The sequence below is a fragment of the Leptonychotes weddellii genome, chromosome 2 (assembly GCF_054177405.1).
Source record: "Leptonychotes weddellii isolate Sample4059 chromosome 2, ASM5417740v2, whole genome shotgun sequence".
Classification (NCBI taxonomy): Eukaryota; Metazoa; Chordata; class Mammalia; order Carnivora; family Phocidae; genus Leptonychotes; species Leptonychotes weddellii.
The window spans coordinates 53,236,987-53,252,691 of record NC_138370.1 but is presented as its reverse complement, the minus strand read 5'-3'; the positions used below and the strand labels follow the sequence as shown (position 1 = coordinate 53,252,691).

At 42.6% G+C, this 15,705-nt stretch overlaps 1 protein-coding gene across 2 annotated transcripts in view; it reads left to right on the top strand.

Moving 5' to 3' along the window:
- Positions 1 to 784: 784 nt before the first annotated feature.
- The window catches only part of KLHL2 (kelch like family member 2), a 101,927-nt gene continuing 87,006 nt past the window's right edge, over positions 785 to 15,705 (top strand). The window contains exons 1-2 of one of the 2 annotated variants that reach the window (XM_081811183.1): positions 785 to 1,031; positions 13,382 to 13,507. In XM_081811183.1, the coding sequence (XP_081667309.1) occupies positions 1,006 to 1,031; positions 13,382 to 13,507 (152 nt within the window). In that variant the 5' untranslated portion in view covers positions 785 to 1,005. The remainder of the gene's footprint in view (positions 1,032 to 13,381; positions 13,508 to 15,705) is intronic. The other variant, XM_081811180.1, reaches the window with a different exon arrangement.

Here is a 15,705-nt window from a genome sequence, read left to right as displayed (position 1 = left end):
CTCTGATTTTCTTCACAGCACGCATCCTTCGTTTGTTTCTTAGCCCGTCTAGATTGACAGCTCCATGATGGCTTTGCTCTCTTATCGTATCCCGTACCAAAACCTTGTCTAGTAGGTGCTCACTTCACTTGTCCAACGAATGGATCATACACTGGGAAGGGAGGCCCAGGTCCTTGCTTGGGACACTGGACAGGCAAATTCATTTCTTCTTGCCTCAGTTTCACCATTTGTGAAGGAAGTGGTTGGTTAATGCCTACCCTTCCCATCTCCCTGGGCACAGGCTCAAATCAAAAGAGAGCGATGTGAACACGCCCGCGAAGCAAAACAGTAAGTGAATAGCGAGCGCCGATATGCTGTGTTTTCGGGTGCCCTTTCCCCGCACAGACAACACCCCCTCCCATTTTCTAGCTCCCCCCGCCCGGGTGACCCACAGCCCCAGCGGCGGGCGGCCGCCGCCCCCGTCCCGCCCCGCGGGCCCGCGTCTGGGCACGCCCGCCCCGCTCCCGGCTGGCGCCCGCCCGCCTCCACCACTAGCAGCAGCAACGGCAGCAGCAGTAGCAGCACCCTCCGCAGCGGCAGCACCCTCAGCAGCCGCAACAGCCGGAGCAGGAGGAAGGGGAGGCGCCGAGGGAGGGGTCCTCGGCCGCCGCGGGAGGCCGCATCACCGTCCCGTCACGGCGTTGGCGCGGCCGGGGCCGAACCCGGAAGTCGCCGAGCCCGCGCGCCCGCCCGTCCCGCCGCCGCCGCCACCGCCACCGCCACCGCCACCGCCCCGCACTCCGGCGAGCGCGGGAGCCGCGCAGGCAGACGGAGCGCGCCCGGCCGAGGGGGCCATGGCCGCGGGGGCCGCCGCCGCAGGTGGTGGCGCGCGGTGAGGCGAGCGCGGCGCCCCCTCTGGGGCGGATGGAACGCGGCTCGGCGGGCGGGCAGTGCCGGCGTCCGCGGCTGGAATGGTGCTGGCGGCGGCGGTCGGTGCCTGCGTTCTGAAGCCCAAGAGGAGCCACAATGGAGACGCCGCCGCTACCTCCCGCGTGAGTGAGCCGGCGAGCGGGCGGGCTGTGCCGCTGCAGATAAGCGCGCCGCTGTGGCGCGTGTCGCCGGCCGCGGGTGCTGCTCGGGGACGGCCGCCGGGTGCCCGCCGGCGGAAGCCGCCGGGATCCGCCGGGGAGCGGACGCCGGGGGGCCGCGGGAGGTGGGAGCTGCGGGGCGTGACGGCGCGGTTCCCGCAGTCCTGAGGCGGACGCGGACGGAAACTCAGCCTGGCCAGGCAGTGACTTAAAACCCTGTCCAGGATTTCCAGGGAAGGGTCTCCCTGGTCCCAGGCGAATAGAAGATTCGGGATGGGGCTGGGCTTGGGGACTCTGCCCGTCCTGTGTACGCCTCCCTGGAATGCATGGGTTGCTGGTGCCCAGCTTGCCAACCCCTTTCTCAGGATGGAGATGTGCTGCACGGGAGTCCGTTGAAAAAAAGGAAACTGGAAAGTACCAGACACCGGTGTCTAAATGAATTGGTCTTAGGTTGCTTGCTTCTCTGGATTTCTAGCAAAATTAGTATCTGAGGAGCTTTTACATCACTCTAAATGAGCCACGGCTCTTCGGGGCATGTGACCTCTTTTACCTGGCACTGCAGAAAATTGTATCCAGAAACCAGAGCATCTTGTTTCCTTGGTACCCTGGGCAAATTAGTAGTGTAGCGACCTGCCAGGCACAGGTGTCTTTTTCCTTGGTACCCAGATACATTCAGGATACCGGCAACGAAACTACTTTCCAGAAATAATAACAGTTGAACAATTATTGTGGAAGATATCGAAGATTTGCATTATTCAGTACAATATTATTTTTTTGGAAGTATTTAGTAAAAGTGGACTATAAATCCCCAGGAGTTTTGAAAATTTCAGCTTTGGTTTGCCTTCCTTAGGTTAACCTTTGTGAAGGAACAAGAGCCCTTTGAATCTGACTTTTCAAACCAAAGCAGACCTCATTCTGAGAACGGTGTACCTTTTCATGAGATCTTATTCATGGAGTCTTAGCGTTTTTCACTTAGATTTGGCCGGTTTCACTCCATGGCAGTTGTACCGCACCAGCCTCTTGTGGATATGTGGCAGAATTCCAGCCAAAATATGGATATTTGGCTTGGGCTGAATAATTTTTTGATGTTGAGTCCTTTTAGGAGAGCTAATAGGATCCTAGAACTACAATTTCTAAAAGTGCCTTACAGAATTTTTAGCTTGAGTGGAACAGGTCATGGGGATCTAAGGAGTAAGATTGATGAATTGACCCTCCTGGGCTGGTAGAAGCAGGGGCTCAGTTGCTTCCTGATCACTGTGGTTTTGAGGGCTTTGTTTTCTGGTCATGTTCTTCAGCAGCTTTGGGAAAGCTCCGGAACCCCTAGGAAACATGATGGTGGACTGTTAGCATCAGTAGCGTGAATACAGCACCAGCACATGGGTTCTGTCCAGGCTTAGAGTCAATTAAGGCAGGAAACGTTACCTGTGTATAGACAGCACATAATATATAGAATATACCATGTAGGCATGTTATCTGTAGTAAATCTGCCCCCTTTATATCCCTTTTCTGCAGTCCCATTTTACTTTTGGAGCAGAGGGAACTACAGGAAAGAACGGGGGCTCTCAGAAATGCAGGTGAAAAAAGGGTGTGGAAAATAAGCAGGCTCTGGAGGGAGGGAGTAGAGGCATAGAAAATGATTTAAATAGACATCATTGAAAATGAAATACGTGTGCATGCAAATATTGATAAACAAAATCTAGGACAGATCAATTAATCATAATTTTGGTATCTAGCACAATTCTTTGGTATTGAGACTCCATCAGTAATGCTGGAACAATGGCAGGCTGAGAGGTGATGGAAAGCTAGGAATACCAGCAGGGAAGAAAGAACTGTTAAAACTTCTTTTAATCATGGGTGGCTAAAGTTGGTGAGACTTCTTCATTGTTCACGTTCACTTAATAATAAATACAAATAGGGTTTATTTTCATTTGGTCTATGTAGGATTAACCCTCAGTTCAGAGTTTGTTAGAATCAGAAATAGTTTTCCTTCTGACCCCTTGGCCTGTTTGCCTTCACTCCCATTAGCTTACTTTTCCCTTCCACACTAAATCAGGGGTGCTGTGTTTGAGAATTGCAAGGCAGTATCTTTTTGGGAAGGAGCTTTATTGGGCCTCACTGGGCTAGAGCTTGGTGGATGGAGGCAGTGGAAGTTATTGGGAGGGCTCAGTCTTTCATAAGGTTAGATTTTTAGCCAGAGCTTTAAGGCAAGGCAAGATGTTTGATGTGGGCTTAATATGCCTTGGGTGATGTGGTTGGAAGCAGGGATTCAGATCCTCTTTGGGCAAATGTCTGTTTGTTAATTCATTAATTCTGCAAATATTTGAATGCCTGTCTCTGCCTGGCACTGTGTAGGAGCTTATACTCGTGCTTCTTTTCTAACAGCCAGTTTCATGTTGTTTTCAAATCCCACCTTGCTGCCCTTTGGCCTGTTAACATATTGTCTTGGAGGGGCAGAGTTTCCCTAATTCCTTTGGGATAGGCTTGTTGAAATTAGGTTTTGATCTCTTGTACTCTTTCCACTTTTGCCTCCAAGTTCTCCTCATCCTTTTTGATTTTCATATTGTCATTGGGTGTCATATCTCTGCTTATTGTTTCTGCATCCTATATGTGGCATTTAGATTCTCCTGCATTTTGGAGTCTGGGTGATAGGAAGATGATGGGACATTTGCCTCTGATAGAACCTGAAGGTGTGTGACTAAAAACTAGATATAGGGTAGTAAAGGAAATTCAGGTGGTAAACTGAGATGTGCAGACCTGACCTTAGGAACTTTTCACAGATTCTAGCTTTTATAGTTATTTTTGCAAAGGATTTTCATAATTATTAAGTTGAGGGAACACCGAGGTATAGGATGGAGTGCATTCCTTTGACCACCCCTCACTGAACAGTTTCTTAGCCCTCATTTTCTTACTGGCTCCTCTTTCACAAGTTGGCTTTCTCCTTACAAGCCTTACGTTTTTGTTTTTCCTTCACAAAACTAAGCAAACGTGCCTCAGATACAACCATATCTTGGACCAGTGTTTCCACATCACTGCCATATCTTGGCATCGGAGTTGTTCAGGCGTAGGCAGACCAAACCTCTTGTTGACAATGTTCTAAGGGATTTAGACAGCAGAAGATGGGTTGAATTAGAACAGAGGTTTTCAGAATTTCGGGTTTCACTGACCTGTGAAGTTAAAAGAAAAAACTGAGGTCCAACACAGAATTGCTAAGTTTTTTGTTTTGCCTAGCAGAAAAAAAATCGATAAAATAATTATCAACTCTCACCATCTTTTGGTAAGAGAAAGGACATTTTAGTGTCCCTTTCCAAATACAAAGAAGGACATTATTTCAGACTAAAGGATAGTCCTTAAATTGAGTTAATTTAGTTTTATGAAAACTTACTACATTTTCCTTATTTTGTCACAGACCAGTAAAAAGTTCACGGAAGCCTGACATTTGTGATCCACTGGACCAGATGACCTTTAATGTTTTCTACTTTTTAGATTCAATTACTGTGAATTTGGAACCTTGACAGAGGTTACCCCAATATTCATTGGTTTGTCTTTTATAGCACATTGAAATGTATTCTTGTTTTTGTTTAACTAGACATGAATGTAAATTGGGCATCTGTCAGATCATAGGTGAATCTCCTCAGTGACAAAGATGTTTAAAATATTTAGGAGCAATAATGGCTGACAAGATAATGTTGAGAGAAGACATGGATCAATGTGTGTTGAAGGAAGGGTTATATAAGGAAAATTCTGAGGTGTATTTGGGAACTTGAGAAGTGGATTCTGGAAATAGGTAACATTTCTGCAGTGGTCTAAATTTTCTGATGCTGGGAAATCACTCATCCCCATCCCATTAAATAGGCCCAAACCTTGTTTCTGATGTATATTTCCTAATGCGCACAGTAGACATTCAATAAATATTAGTAAGTGTGCTTTCATGAACGTTACTGTAAATTTACTCACCTGTGGCTGTTATGGAACTGCATCAGGAATGTTTATGAAAACAACTGAACTTCTTAATTAAGATCAGATGGAAAATTCTTTCGAGGTGATACAGAGAATGAAAATTGCTTTTCAGATGCTCTTCCTTAGAATTCTTCCACATTCCAAATGTATTTACTGTTTATAATAAGGGAGTTCAGGTTTTTCATTCATACTTACTGGATGCTTACTATGACCAGGCTTTGGGGATATCTCAGAAAACAAAGTCCTTTTCCTCGAGGTTGAAACTGATAGTGAACAAATATATAATACAATTACTGTAGTGCATGGGTCAGTATATTTTGTGTGTTAAGTGCTTTACTGTTTTACATTTCAGACTATTGGCCTTTGCTGAAGTATTTTTTTGACGAGTTCTTTTCACTGATCCTGCCTTGAAAAATAAGCTCTTGCTTTCCATGACACTACTTTTTCTTGGTTTCCTCCTGTAGTTTTAGGTTGCTAAATGTGATTTACTTTATCTCGTTTAATCTTGTCAACACCCTTAAGGTCTCTGTTGTCTTTTTTCAGATGGTAAATTACTTTTCATTGGTTATCAAGTAGAGGAGAAGGTGGGACTCGATCACTTTTTTCCTGTTTTACAGGGCTTCTCTTCTGTTACTGTTGGCGGTGGCAGTTCCTCACGAATGCAGGTCTTGGCCAGTTCTTTTTAATCAACTATTAATCACTAAGTTGTGGCTCCATCTATATCTTAAGCCTGGGCTCTAGATCGGTGCTTCGGCCTTGAATTTTCAGCTTCTTACAGAACGTCTACTCTTATGTCTCAGATGCAACATGCCTAAAACTGAGTTCTCAAACTGACTTCCCTTTATAACATCTGCACTTATTCAGTGCAATAATCATTCCTCTGGTCCCAGATACCCAAAGCCTTGGAATGGTCTCTGATTTCTCTCTCTCTCCTCATCTTCCACATCTTACCAGCTTCCAGGAACTGTAGAGTCCTGGTTTCAAGCGTCCATTCTGACCACTACCATTCTGATGAACAGATTTTATCCCTTGATACCTGCATTTTTTTTCTCCTACCTTTTCGCCTATTAACCTCCATGTGTTCTTTCCTCACCTTTCAGTCCACCTACTGTTTTGACCCCAGCAACATCTTAGAGTCACATCAAATGACTTACCAAACCAGTTATCTCAACCAGATGATCAGAACCCTCTCTCATTTTGGCCTAATCTTATAGTATGTTCAAAATTATTATTTGCTTTTGACCTCCTAAAGTCAGCTCTGCCTTATCACAAGGCAGGAGTCTCCAGCCTTTTCCTATCCCGTCCCCAGTTAAAACAACTTGGAATTCTTCCAAGGCCCATGTGGAACCCTGTCTTCCTTCACACAGTCTCCCCTGTTTATCCCAATTCGTTCCAGCTGCTCTTTGCAATCCTACAGTATCAGTATAACCCATCATCTTGCACTTGTGTCCTGACTTGTGCCATTCCCTAGTGGTTTCAGATGCCCCTCTCCAGTTAGATGCTAAGTGGAGAAGTGTCCTGCATCCATCCTCCTGTGTATCCCTCACTCTGGTTAATGTTAGGGCGTGCAGTCGGCATGTAGGCAGTGCTTACCTACTTGATTTATTAACAGCAGTGGTTGTCTGGACTGTTGCTAACAACTTTTGATCGAATGTTGCAATTAAAAATGAGGAAGGCCAGTAAAATCCATAAAAATCTGTCTCTATATTCAGGTTAGCTTCTAACCTCAACATTTTTCTTCTTAACTCTGTATTTACTTTCATACAGTATTTAGTGCTTGTACAGCTCCCTGAGGCAAGTAGGTGAGGTGTTATTATCTTTGACTTTCCTATTGCATTTCATATTAGACATATTTGTGGAATAACAAAACCTTATTTTATAAGTAAACAGTCTGAAGCCCAGAGAGGCCAAAGTTACTATACCCAAGGTCACTTGGTTAGTATTTGGCGTAGGCAGAACGACAATTCAGGTCTTCCAGCTGATTCTGGTCCTCTCCTAGTGCCTTTTCATTCAAGTGCTGGAAAATGTAGCTAGTCAACTGAATTGTCCAATCAAATTGCAGCCCTCTCTTACTAGCCAAGTGCTAGTAATCCTAGGAGAAGTGGTGAAAGAAAGTCCAGAAATATGAGTTGATAAAAGACATGGAAGTGTTTGAAATGGATCATCAACCTCCTTCTCCCGATTTTAGCACATCATAGATATCCTGCTCTGACAGTGTTTTGTTAACCGTTTATAACGTATTCTTTAAAATAAGATTGATCTTGCATAAGACATACTTTTACCCTGGTCCCTTTCCTGGTAATAGTCACTGCCAGGGACAAAAAGTGCCTGATTGTGCTCTGTTTGTCATGTAGGTGGGAGGGAAAGAGGGAGAGAGAGCTGAGTTGAACTGAAGCAGAGCTTTTTACAGCTCTATTGTTCTACTATCAGAGAACAATTATATTCCAGCTTCCATCAACCTCTCCACTTCAGACATCCCAACCACCTCCTCCTGCCAGTGCTTCCCCACACTCTGAACATAAAGCCACACAACTAAATTCTAGGGGGAGAAGAGGGGACGTATATGATCTCTCCCTCCGTCCTCCAGTAGGGTCAGTGTTCTGCTTTCTTTGCTAATCCATTTTAGTAAAATTGGGCCTTTCCAGCTTTTCCAGCTCAGAGAAATCTGAAACATAACTTTCGGCAGTATATGTACTATACTGATGTATTCAGGGATATTACCTTTTATTCTGTCACCATGCAAAGTTATTACCATATCGTTGACTATATTCCCTAGGCTGTACTTCTCATCATCGTGACTTATTTTATAACTGGAAGTGTGTACCTCCTAATCCCCTTCACCTGTTTTGCCCACCCCCCCAAACCTTCTCCTCTCTAGCAACCACTAGGTTGTTCTCTATATGTATGAGTCTGTGTCTCTTTTGTTGTTTGTTTGTTTAGATTCCACATGTAAGTGAAATCATGTGGTATTTGTCTTTGACCTTTTTCACTTACCATACTACTCTTTAGGTTCATCCATGTCATTGCAAATGGCAAGATTTCAGTGGCAATATTATGATGTATGTTCTCTGACTAGATGGCAGGGTTTTCTTTCTTTGTTTTTTTGTGTTTGTCTCACAGATGCTTCCTATTCAGTTCCTAAAGGTCTTCATACTGAAGGTATAATCCAAATTCTTAAATGTCAGTAGGGCAGATGTTAACATTTTTTTTTAAGGTACATTTATTTGATAATATGGCTGTATGTTTGTAAATTCTAGTTAGTCTGCTGGCTCTGTACCTAATAAATGTTTAAATTCCAAACACTTGAAGGGAATTTGCAGAGAAGGTCTCTTTGTCTTTAGCTAATTGCAAAAACTGAAACCACAACTCTGCCACAAACCAAAACATGTTTCCAGTGGAGAAAGCCCTCTATTTTTACAACCTGTAAGTACTGTAGTGGTTATTTGGGTGAGATGAAGGATGTGAGAGTATTTTGTTGGGAAACTGTAGAGTGACATAACAAATACTAGTTAAAATATTAGTTATGGTTGAATCTCTACTTGTGATATCTTGGCTTTGTGAATGGGAGCAATGTTAGTATGATAATCAGCTTCTGAATGCAAGTTTAGCTAGGAAGACAGCAGAGGAAGTAGGAGAGATGTTATAAGGTAATGGAGAAACTTCAGAGCAGTACAGCATGGATGGTGACTTTGAAAACAACAGCTGCTGACGTGAACTTGGCAGAAGTTTGTGAGTAATGGTGGGTGACTCATTGCAAGCAAGGGAGTCTTGCAGCTTTTGAGGTGAACAGGCAAAGGGGAGAGCAGAGATGGTGGCCACCCAGGGGCTAAGTATTTGTGTCCTGAATGTGAAAATGCCTGGTGCCCTGTTAAATTTTGCAGCTGCATCATTCACATGAATTATAGCATTGCTTCTACCAGAAAACCCTAAAAACATGAACAACCCATATTTTCTAAAGTGTTTGTTCTCAATCTGAGTTGATTGTCCCAAGGTGGGAGGTAAGTGGGTGGGACATATTACATCACCTTTTTTTTTTTTTTAAATTTTAAATTATACAGACCTGCCTTTCACCCCTACTCCTGGAGATGCTGTCACTCTGATATACCTAGTCCTATAAAAGGGGCTTGCCTGAATCTTCATGTGAAAAGGGATGGTTGTATGCAGTTTGAAAAAATTGCTTGGGTCATGCTGGTCCTGTCCTCCACCAATGGGAATCACTATTCCAGAGCAAATACTCTATATCTGAAGAAACTATACCTCATTTCTAAGATGGCCTCAGAACCAACCTCCACTTGGTTATGGATCTTGAGTCTTTGAGGGAGACAGCCCTATTAGAGTCTTTATTTTCTTCTTCTCTGAGAATTCATTTACTGCCAGTAGTGTGTTTTGGGGCAGAGTTAGAGTTACCTAGTTACCTAGTCTGAGAAGCCAACTTTGCCTGCAGCTGGAAATTTGCAAAAGAGTCAGTCACTGAGAAAGGCTTCAGGATTACCTATTATAAAGTGTAGCCATGTATTGGGATCCAAACCCTTGGAAACCTCAACTACTTTAGAGTATGTTTTTTTTTTTTTAAAGATTTTATTTATTTATTTGAGACAGAGAGAATGAGAGAGACAGAGAGCACATGAGAGGGGGGAGGGACAGAGGGAGAAGCAGGCTCCCTGCCGAGCAGGGAGCCCGATGCGGGACTCGATCCTGGGACTCCAGGATCATGACCTGAGCCGAAGGCAGTCGCTTAACCAACTGAGCCACCCAGGCGCCCTAGAGTATGTTTTGATAACAATAGGCTATTGGACAATTTTAAGACTGGTTACAGAGTATAGAGTTGGGGAAAGATTTAAAAGTGAAAGAACCTTGAAAAAGTATCTCCTCCGGATAATTTAAAGAAGACAGTTCTCAGAATAAGAAGCTTCTCTGGAAAAGGCTAACTCCCTGCTTTAGAAGGGAAGTAGGGAGAGGGTATAACTACACTTCACTGGTATAACTTAAAGCGTAAACCTTCACCTCCCACTTACCTGCTTCCTAGTATATGTTCATTTTCTACATCTGTAGTTTTAGGCATGATGTGTCATTTTGTTACTCAGTTCTGCTTCTGAATGAGAGACTAACACAAAACCACATAGGAAGTGGAAAATTATGGAAAGGACTTTAGTGTTAAAATGTAGCCCTGTGCAGCAGGGTGCTGTATTTCTAAGTAGCTCTCAGTACAGAGAACACTTAAAAAAAATTCAATGTTATTTCTTACTTATTCCTTTAAGCCTTTGAATAAAGTCTTTTCTTTGTAGAGTTTTTGGAGTACATCAGGAAAAGCAGGAGCTGAAAATAGCTTTAAGAATGCCCCAATATAGATATTGATTATTGTATGGTAGCTGTCTTAAAGTTAAATTCTCTAATGCAGGAAGTTTTAATTAATAATTTCTTAAGCAAATATAAACACTCTTGACTCTTATATAATGATATTCTTTCTAGGGCTCATTTGCTTTTGCTTCCATTCTGAGCATTGAAAAGGCTTCTAATAGTTTTGTCAATCCTCAATATTATATTTCCCCTTTGTTGTAAACTCTTAAGTTATTAAACTAGAAGCAGATGTAAATCTTAACTTCCTATACATGTGGACAGTAAGTGTTATGTGGTCAGAAAGTTTGCATAGGTTGCATATATCTACATAATTTAATTTTTCCTACTATTTTCTTTATGAAAGGATGGTGGGAAATAGCATTATGAGAATATGTCTTATACTATAAAATGTTTCCCAGTCTCCTCGGCCAGATCTGAATGTTCTTTCATCTTTGGTTCCTAGACTTACTAGCTCTTTTTCTCAGGCCAGGTGTAACTCGTCCCTCTCTCCACATACACACACACACACAGAGGCCACGGGTAGTAGAGTGCACCATCCTGTTCTTCCACTCCAGCTGTGGGCTCACCCACTAGAGGCAGTATCTTGTACTAATTTATTTGTAAGGCCCCTTTAAAAACTCTCAAGGGATGGGGAAACAGGACTTATATCCACATCTAGTATGCAAACCCTGGAAGAATCAGATGCCGCCACTCGTGTTGATTCCTGGGGCTCCAAGGAATGAGCAAGGATAGCATCTATGGTTGATTATGGAGGTTACATTAATGTTTGAGTGCCTGGGTTTCACTGCTTCATGTACCTTCTATGGAATCAATGATCCCCACATTTCTATCCAGCTAAAATTTTCTTTCCAGCTCTAGACTCTAATATGCCAATTTGATATCTTCACTTGGATGTCTGATGTCTTAAAAGCAACGTGTATGAAGACGAAGCTCTTGATCTCCCTACCCCCAAACTGGTTCCACCTGCAGCCTCCCCCATTTCAATTAATAGAGACTCTATCCTTCCAGTTGCTCAAACCAAAAAAACTGGAATCGTTCCGATTTTCTTTGACGTGCCACATGCATTCTGTCAACAAATCTTGTTGGCACTACCTTTAAAATATACCCAGAGCCCAGTCGCTTCTCATCACTGCTCCTACCTCCACTGCTGCTGCCATGCTCGGAGCCCCTCTTACCCCCTACTGCATTACTCTCCTAAATAGCTAACCCTCCTTCATCTTTGCCCATGTTGACTGTTCTCAACCAGCAGCCAAAGTGATCCTTTGAAAACGTAAGTTGGATTGTGTCACTCTTCTGCAATGCCTCCCTATTGCCTTCAGGATAAAAGCCTTCCAGCATCTACAGCCCTTCATGATCTGCCTTCCCCTCTGCCCCTCTGCCCCCCTGCCCCAGCCCTGGTCTCACAGTTCCTGGAATACACGAGGCTCGTACAGGCCTTTGCTCTAGCTCTTCATCCTTCTGGACATTCTCTCACTCCTAGTCCTGCTTCAAATCTCACTTCTCAGTTGGGCTATTGATGATCTGATGACTGTATTGACTAGTGCAAGTTGCATCACTCCATACTCTTGCTTCTTTTAACCCTGCCTTTTTTCTTCCATCCATCGCTCTTATTTTCTAATATGCTTCCTACTTCACTGGTTTGTTCTGTGTATTGTCTCTTCCCTCTCTTCTCTCTCCTCTGCTAGACTCCAAGCTCTGTGAGGATAGGAGTCTTTTTTTGTTCATTGTTCACATGTATTCCAAGGGCCTAGAACAGTGCTTGGTACATAGTTGGCACTCAAATAATATGTGCTGAATGAATTTGTGAGAGAGAATGTTTTAAAAATGAATGATCCTTTCAAAATGGGTCAGAAGAGGAAGAGGTGTGAAGAGAAATGCAGCAATAGATAATGATGTTTCCCTGTTCTTTGTGTGATATATATAAACAAGTATGATTTTTAGGCTTAATTTGGTATCCTGATTTTTTAATTTAATAGCTTTATTGAGGCATAATTTACATGCCATAAAATCAGCTATTATAATTGTACAATTCAGTGATTTTTAGTACATTTCTGGAGTTGTTCAGCCATCTCCTCGAAAAGTTCCCTTGTGTCCATCAGCAGTTAATCCCCCCTCCCTGCCGTGGTACCTTGATTTTATTTGTTAATTTTTTTTGCCCCCAAGTCTCAAAAGAATAATTTATATGCCAGTAGTAATATAGCCCATGCTCTTAAAAATTATGTTTAAATATGAAGTTAAGTATCATTGCTTAATGTAGGAAATGGTATTGAACATGAATGAAAAGAATGAGCTCGAAGAGTCAGACTGGCTTCAGTCTCACCCAGCTCTACTGTTTAGTTACCCAAATAATTTTGTTGCCTTCATCTTTTCATCTGTTAAATGGGGATAATAATAGTAATGAGTTCAGAGAGGTGCTGTGAAGATTAAGCAAATAATGCAGGTGAATGACTTAGCACTGTGGCTGCTGTATAGCAAATACTCAATAAACTCTAGCTAACATGATTAATCTCTTGTTACACGAGTAGGTCTGAAATATGTGGGGTAAATAACCTGGCAGGTGGAAAGCAAAATTCAAATCAGATTCTGAGTTTCTGAAGTTTGTATAAAATATGATCCTGTTCCTGTCTTGTAATATGTTTGTAAATAATATATGACTACAACAGATTGTTAAAAGCAGGTTAATTTCCAACACAGAGGATCATTTCTCATCATTTTTATTTTGAGTGGTCTGCCGAACCACTTTTACTGAATTTTCTTTGCTCATCTTTGACAGAGCTTTAACACTGTGGAGGTGATTACCCACTTTTTTTTTGTTAAAATCATAGTGACCATCAGAAAATGTTCTGAATTGTGTCTTAATCTTACATTGGGATATACTGTGAGACTTCCTCTAAACGAGTTTGGGAGATTCATTGTATCTCTTGTAGCCTGATAAACCTGAACTAAATTATCTATAATAAGGTCTTTTCTGTTTTTTTGTTCTTTTCTTTTATGCGCAGATGCACAAAGCAGGGTCATCAGAAGCCTCTCGATTCAAAAGATGATAATACTGAAAAACACTGCCCAGTGACAGTGAATCCTTGGCATATGAAGAAAGCTTTTAAAGTCATGAATGAATTAAGAAGGTATTGTTACATTAATATATGTGTAACCATGGGTCTCTTCCCTTTATTTTTCAGTTGTTTATACTGAATACACTCTTCATGCCTCATTGTTGCTTTGTGTGATACAGAGAACATTAAAAGCTTTTTCTGCAGGTTTTTTATCAGAAGCATGAATAGTATAAGACTGCTTTGTCTGATATGGTAGCCACTGGCCACATGTGGCTAGTCTGAATCGAGATGTTCTGTAAGTGGAAAATATATAATGGATTTCTAAGATTTAATACAAAAAGGAATGTAAAATGTTTTATTAATAAGTTTTTGGGGCACCTGGGTGGCTCAGATGGTTAAGTGTCTGCCTTTGGCTTAGGTCATAATCCCAGGGTCCTGGGATTGGGCCCCATGTCTGGTTCCTGGCTCGGCGGGGAGCCTACTTCTCCCTCTCCCTCTGCCTCTCCCCTGTTCATGCTCTCTCTCTCTCTGTATCTCTCTGTCTCAAATAAATAAATAAAATCTTAAAAAAAATTTTTTTAAGAATATTGATTACATTTTGAAATGATAATATGTGGGATATTTTGGGTTAAATAGAATATATTATTGAAATTATTTTCACTTCTTTTTTTGTGATTAGTACAAGATTTTGACCTTGCATTTATATATTTTTTATATATCTATATCTGTATCCCATATTTCTGCTGAACTGCACTGGTCTAAGGTTTCTAACTTACCACAAAGAATATGGAAAGAATACTGTCAGAGAGGAATACCTGGGTGGCTCAGTTGGTTAAGTGTCTGCCTTCGGCTCAGGTCATGATCTCAGGGTCCTGGGATCGAGCCCCGCTTCGGGTTCCCTGCTCAGCGGGGAGCCTGCGTCTCCCTCTCACTCTCCCTCTGTGTGCGCTCTGTCTCACAAATAAATCAATAAAATCTTAAAAAAAAAGACAAAAAAGAAAACTGTCAGAGAAAAATGTGACTCTGGTGGTGGTGGTGGTAGGAATTTTGAGGATTGGTGACATGTCCATCGCTAAGGTAATTCTAGAGTATTTTGAGAGTCACTGATATGAAAGGAGTGACTTTAAAATTGATCAAGAGGCGCCTGGAGTGGCCCAGTCAGTTAAATGTCTGACCCTTGATTTCGGCTCAGGTTATGATCTCAGGGCTGTGGGATCGAGCTCCGTTCCATGCTGGGTATGGAGCCTGCTTAAGATTCTCTCCCTCTTTCTCTGCCCCCCTACCCCCAAATTGATTGAGCCACAAGTAATTTTTTTCTTAACTAAAAGACTAATGTATGTAGTAACAGTCTTGGTTTTCTTAACTGTTTGTGAAAGACATATATATATATTTTTTTTTTACCCCATTGTTCTCTTTGTGAAAGTATATATATTTAAAAGCTTGGACTACAAAGAAGGGAATAACTTATACTTTCCTTCGATCTGTCTGTGCTATGTCTTCCTAAAAGCCCACGCTTTAAGTCCATCATTTGTTTCTTCTTTACTTAAAGATTCAGTAAATATTTATCTGTTGGGTGCTAGAGATACAGTGGTGAGCAAAAACAGACATGTAGCTTATGGTTGAATGCAGGAAGCAGGCCTTAATCAGAGAATTACACACATAATTTACTGTAAATCTTAATGGCAGTAAGTGCTACAAAGGAGGGCTGCCTGGTGCTGTGAAGGTGGATCATAGTGGTCAGGAAAGGCTTCCTTGGGAAGATAGAAATAATTGTGCTGAGATCTAAAGCAAAATAGAGGTAAAAGAAATGAAGCCAGGATGAGGGTGGGAGAGATTAGAGAACAGGATTCCAGACACAGGAAATGGCAGTGCCCAAGTCTGGTGGTGGGAGGGAGCTGGCCTCATTGGAGGAACCGAGGAGCAGCTGGGGTGCAGATGGCCAGGGGGGTCATGACAAGGAAGAAGCCTGAGTGGTCAGGTGAGGCCCAGTATACTTATGGTCTTTATACATTTTGGTCTTTATCAGGAGTCGTCATGGGAGGAAGCCATTGGAGAGTTTTTTTTTGTTTTTTTTATTTTTTTTTTAAAGATTTTATTTATTTATTTGACAGAGAGAGACACAGCGAGAGAGGGAACACAAGCAGGGGGAGTGGGAGAGGGAGAAGCAGGCTCCCCGCAGAGCAGGGAGCCCGATGCGGGACTCGATCCCAGGACCCCGGGACCATGACCTGAGCCGAAGGCAGTCGCTTAACCAACTGAGCCACCCAGGC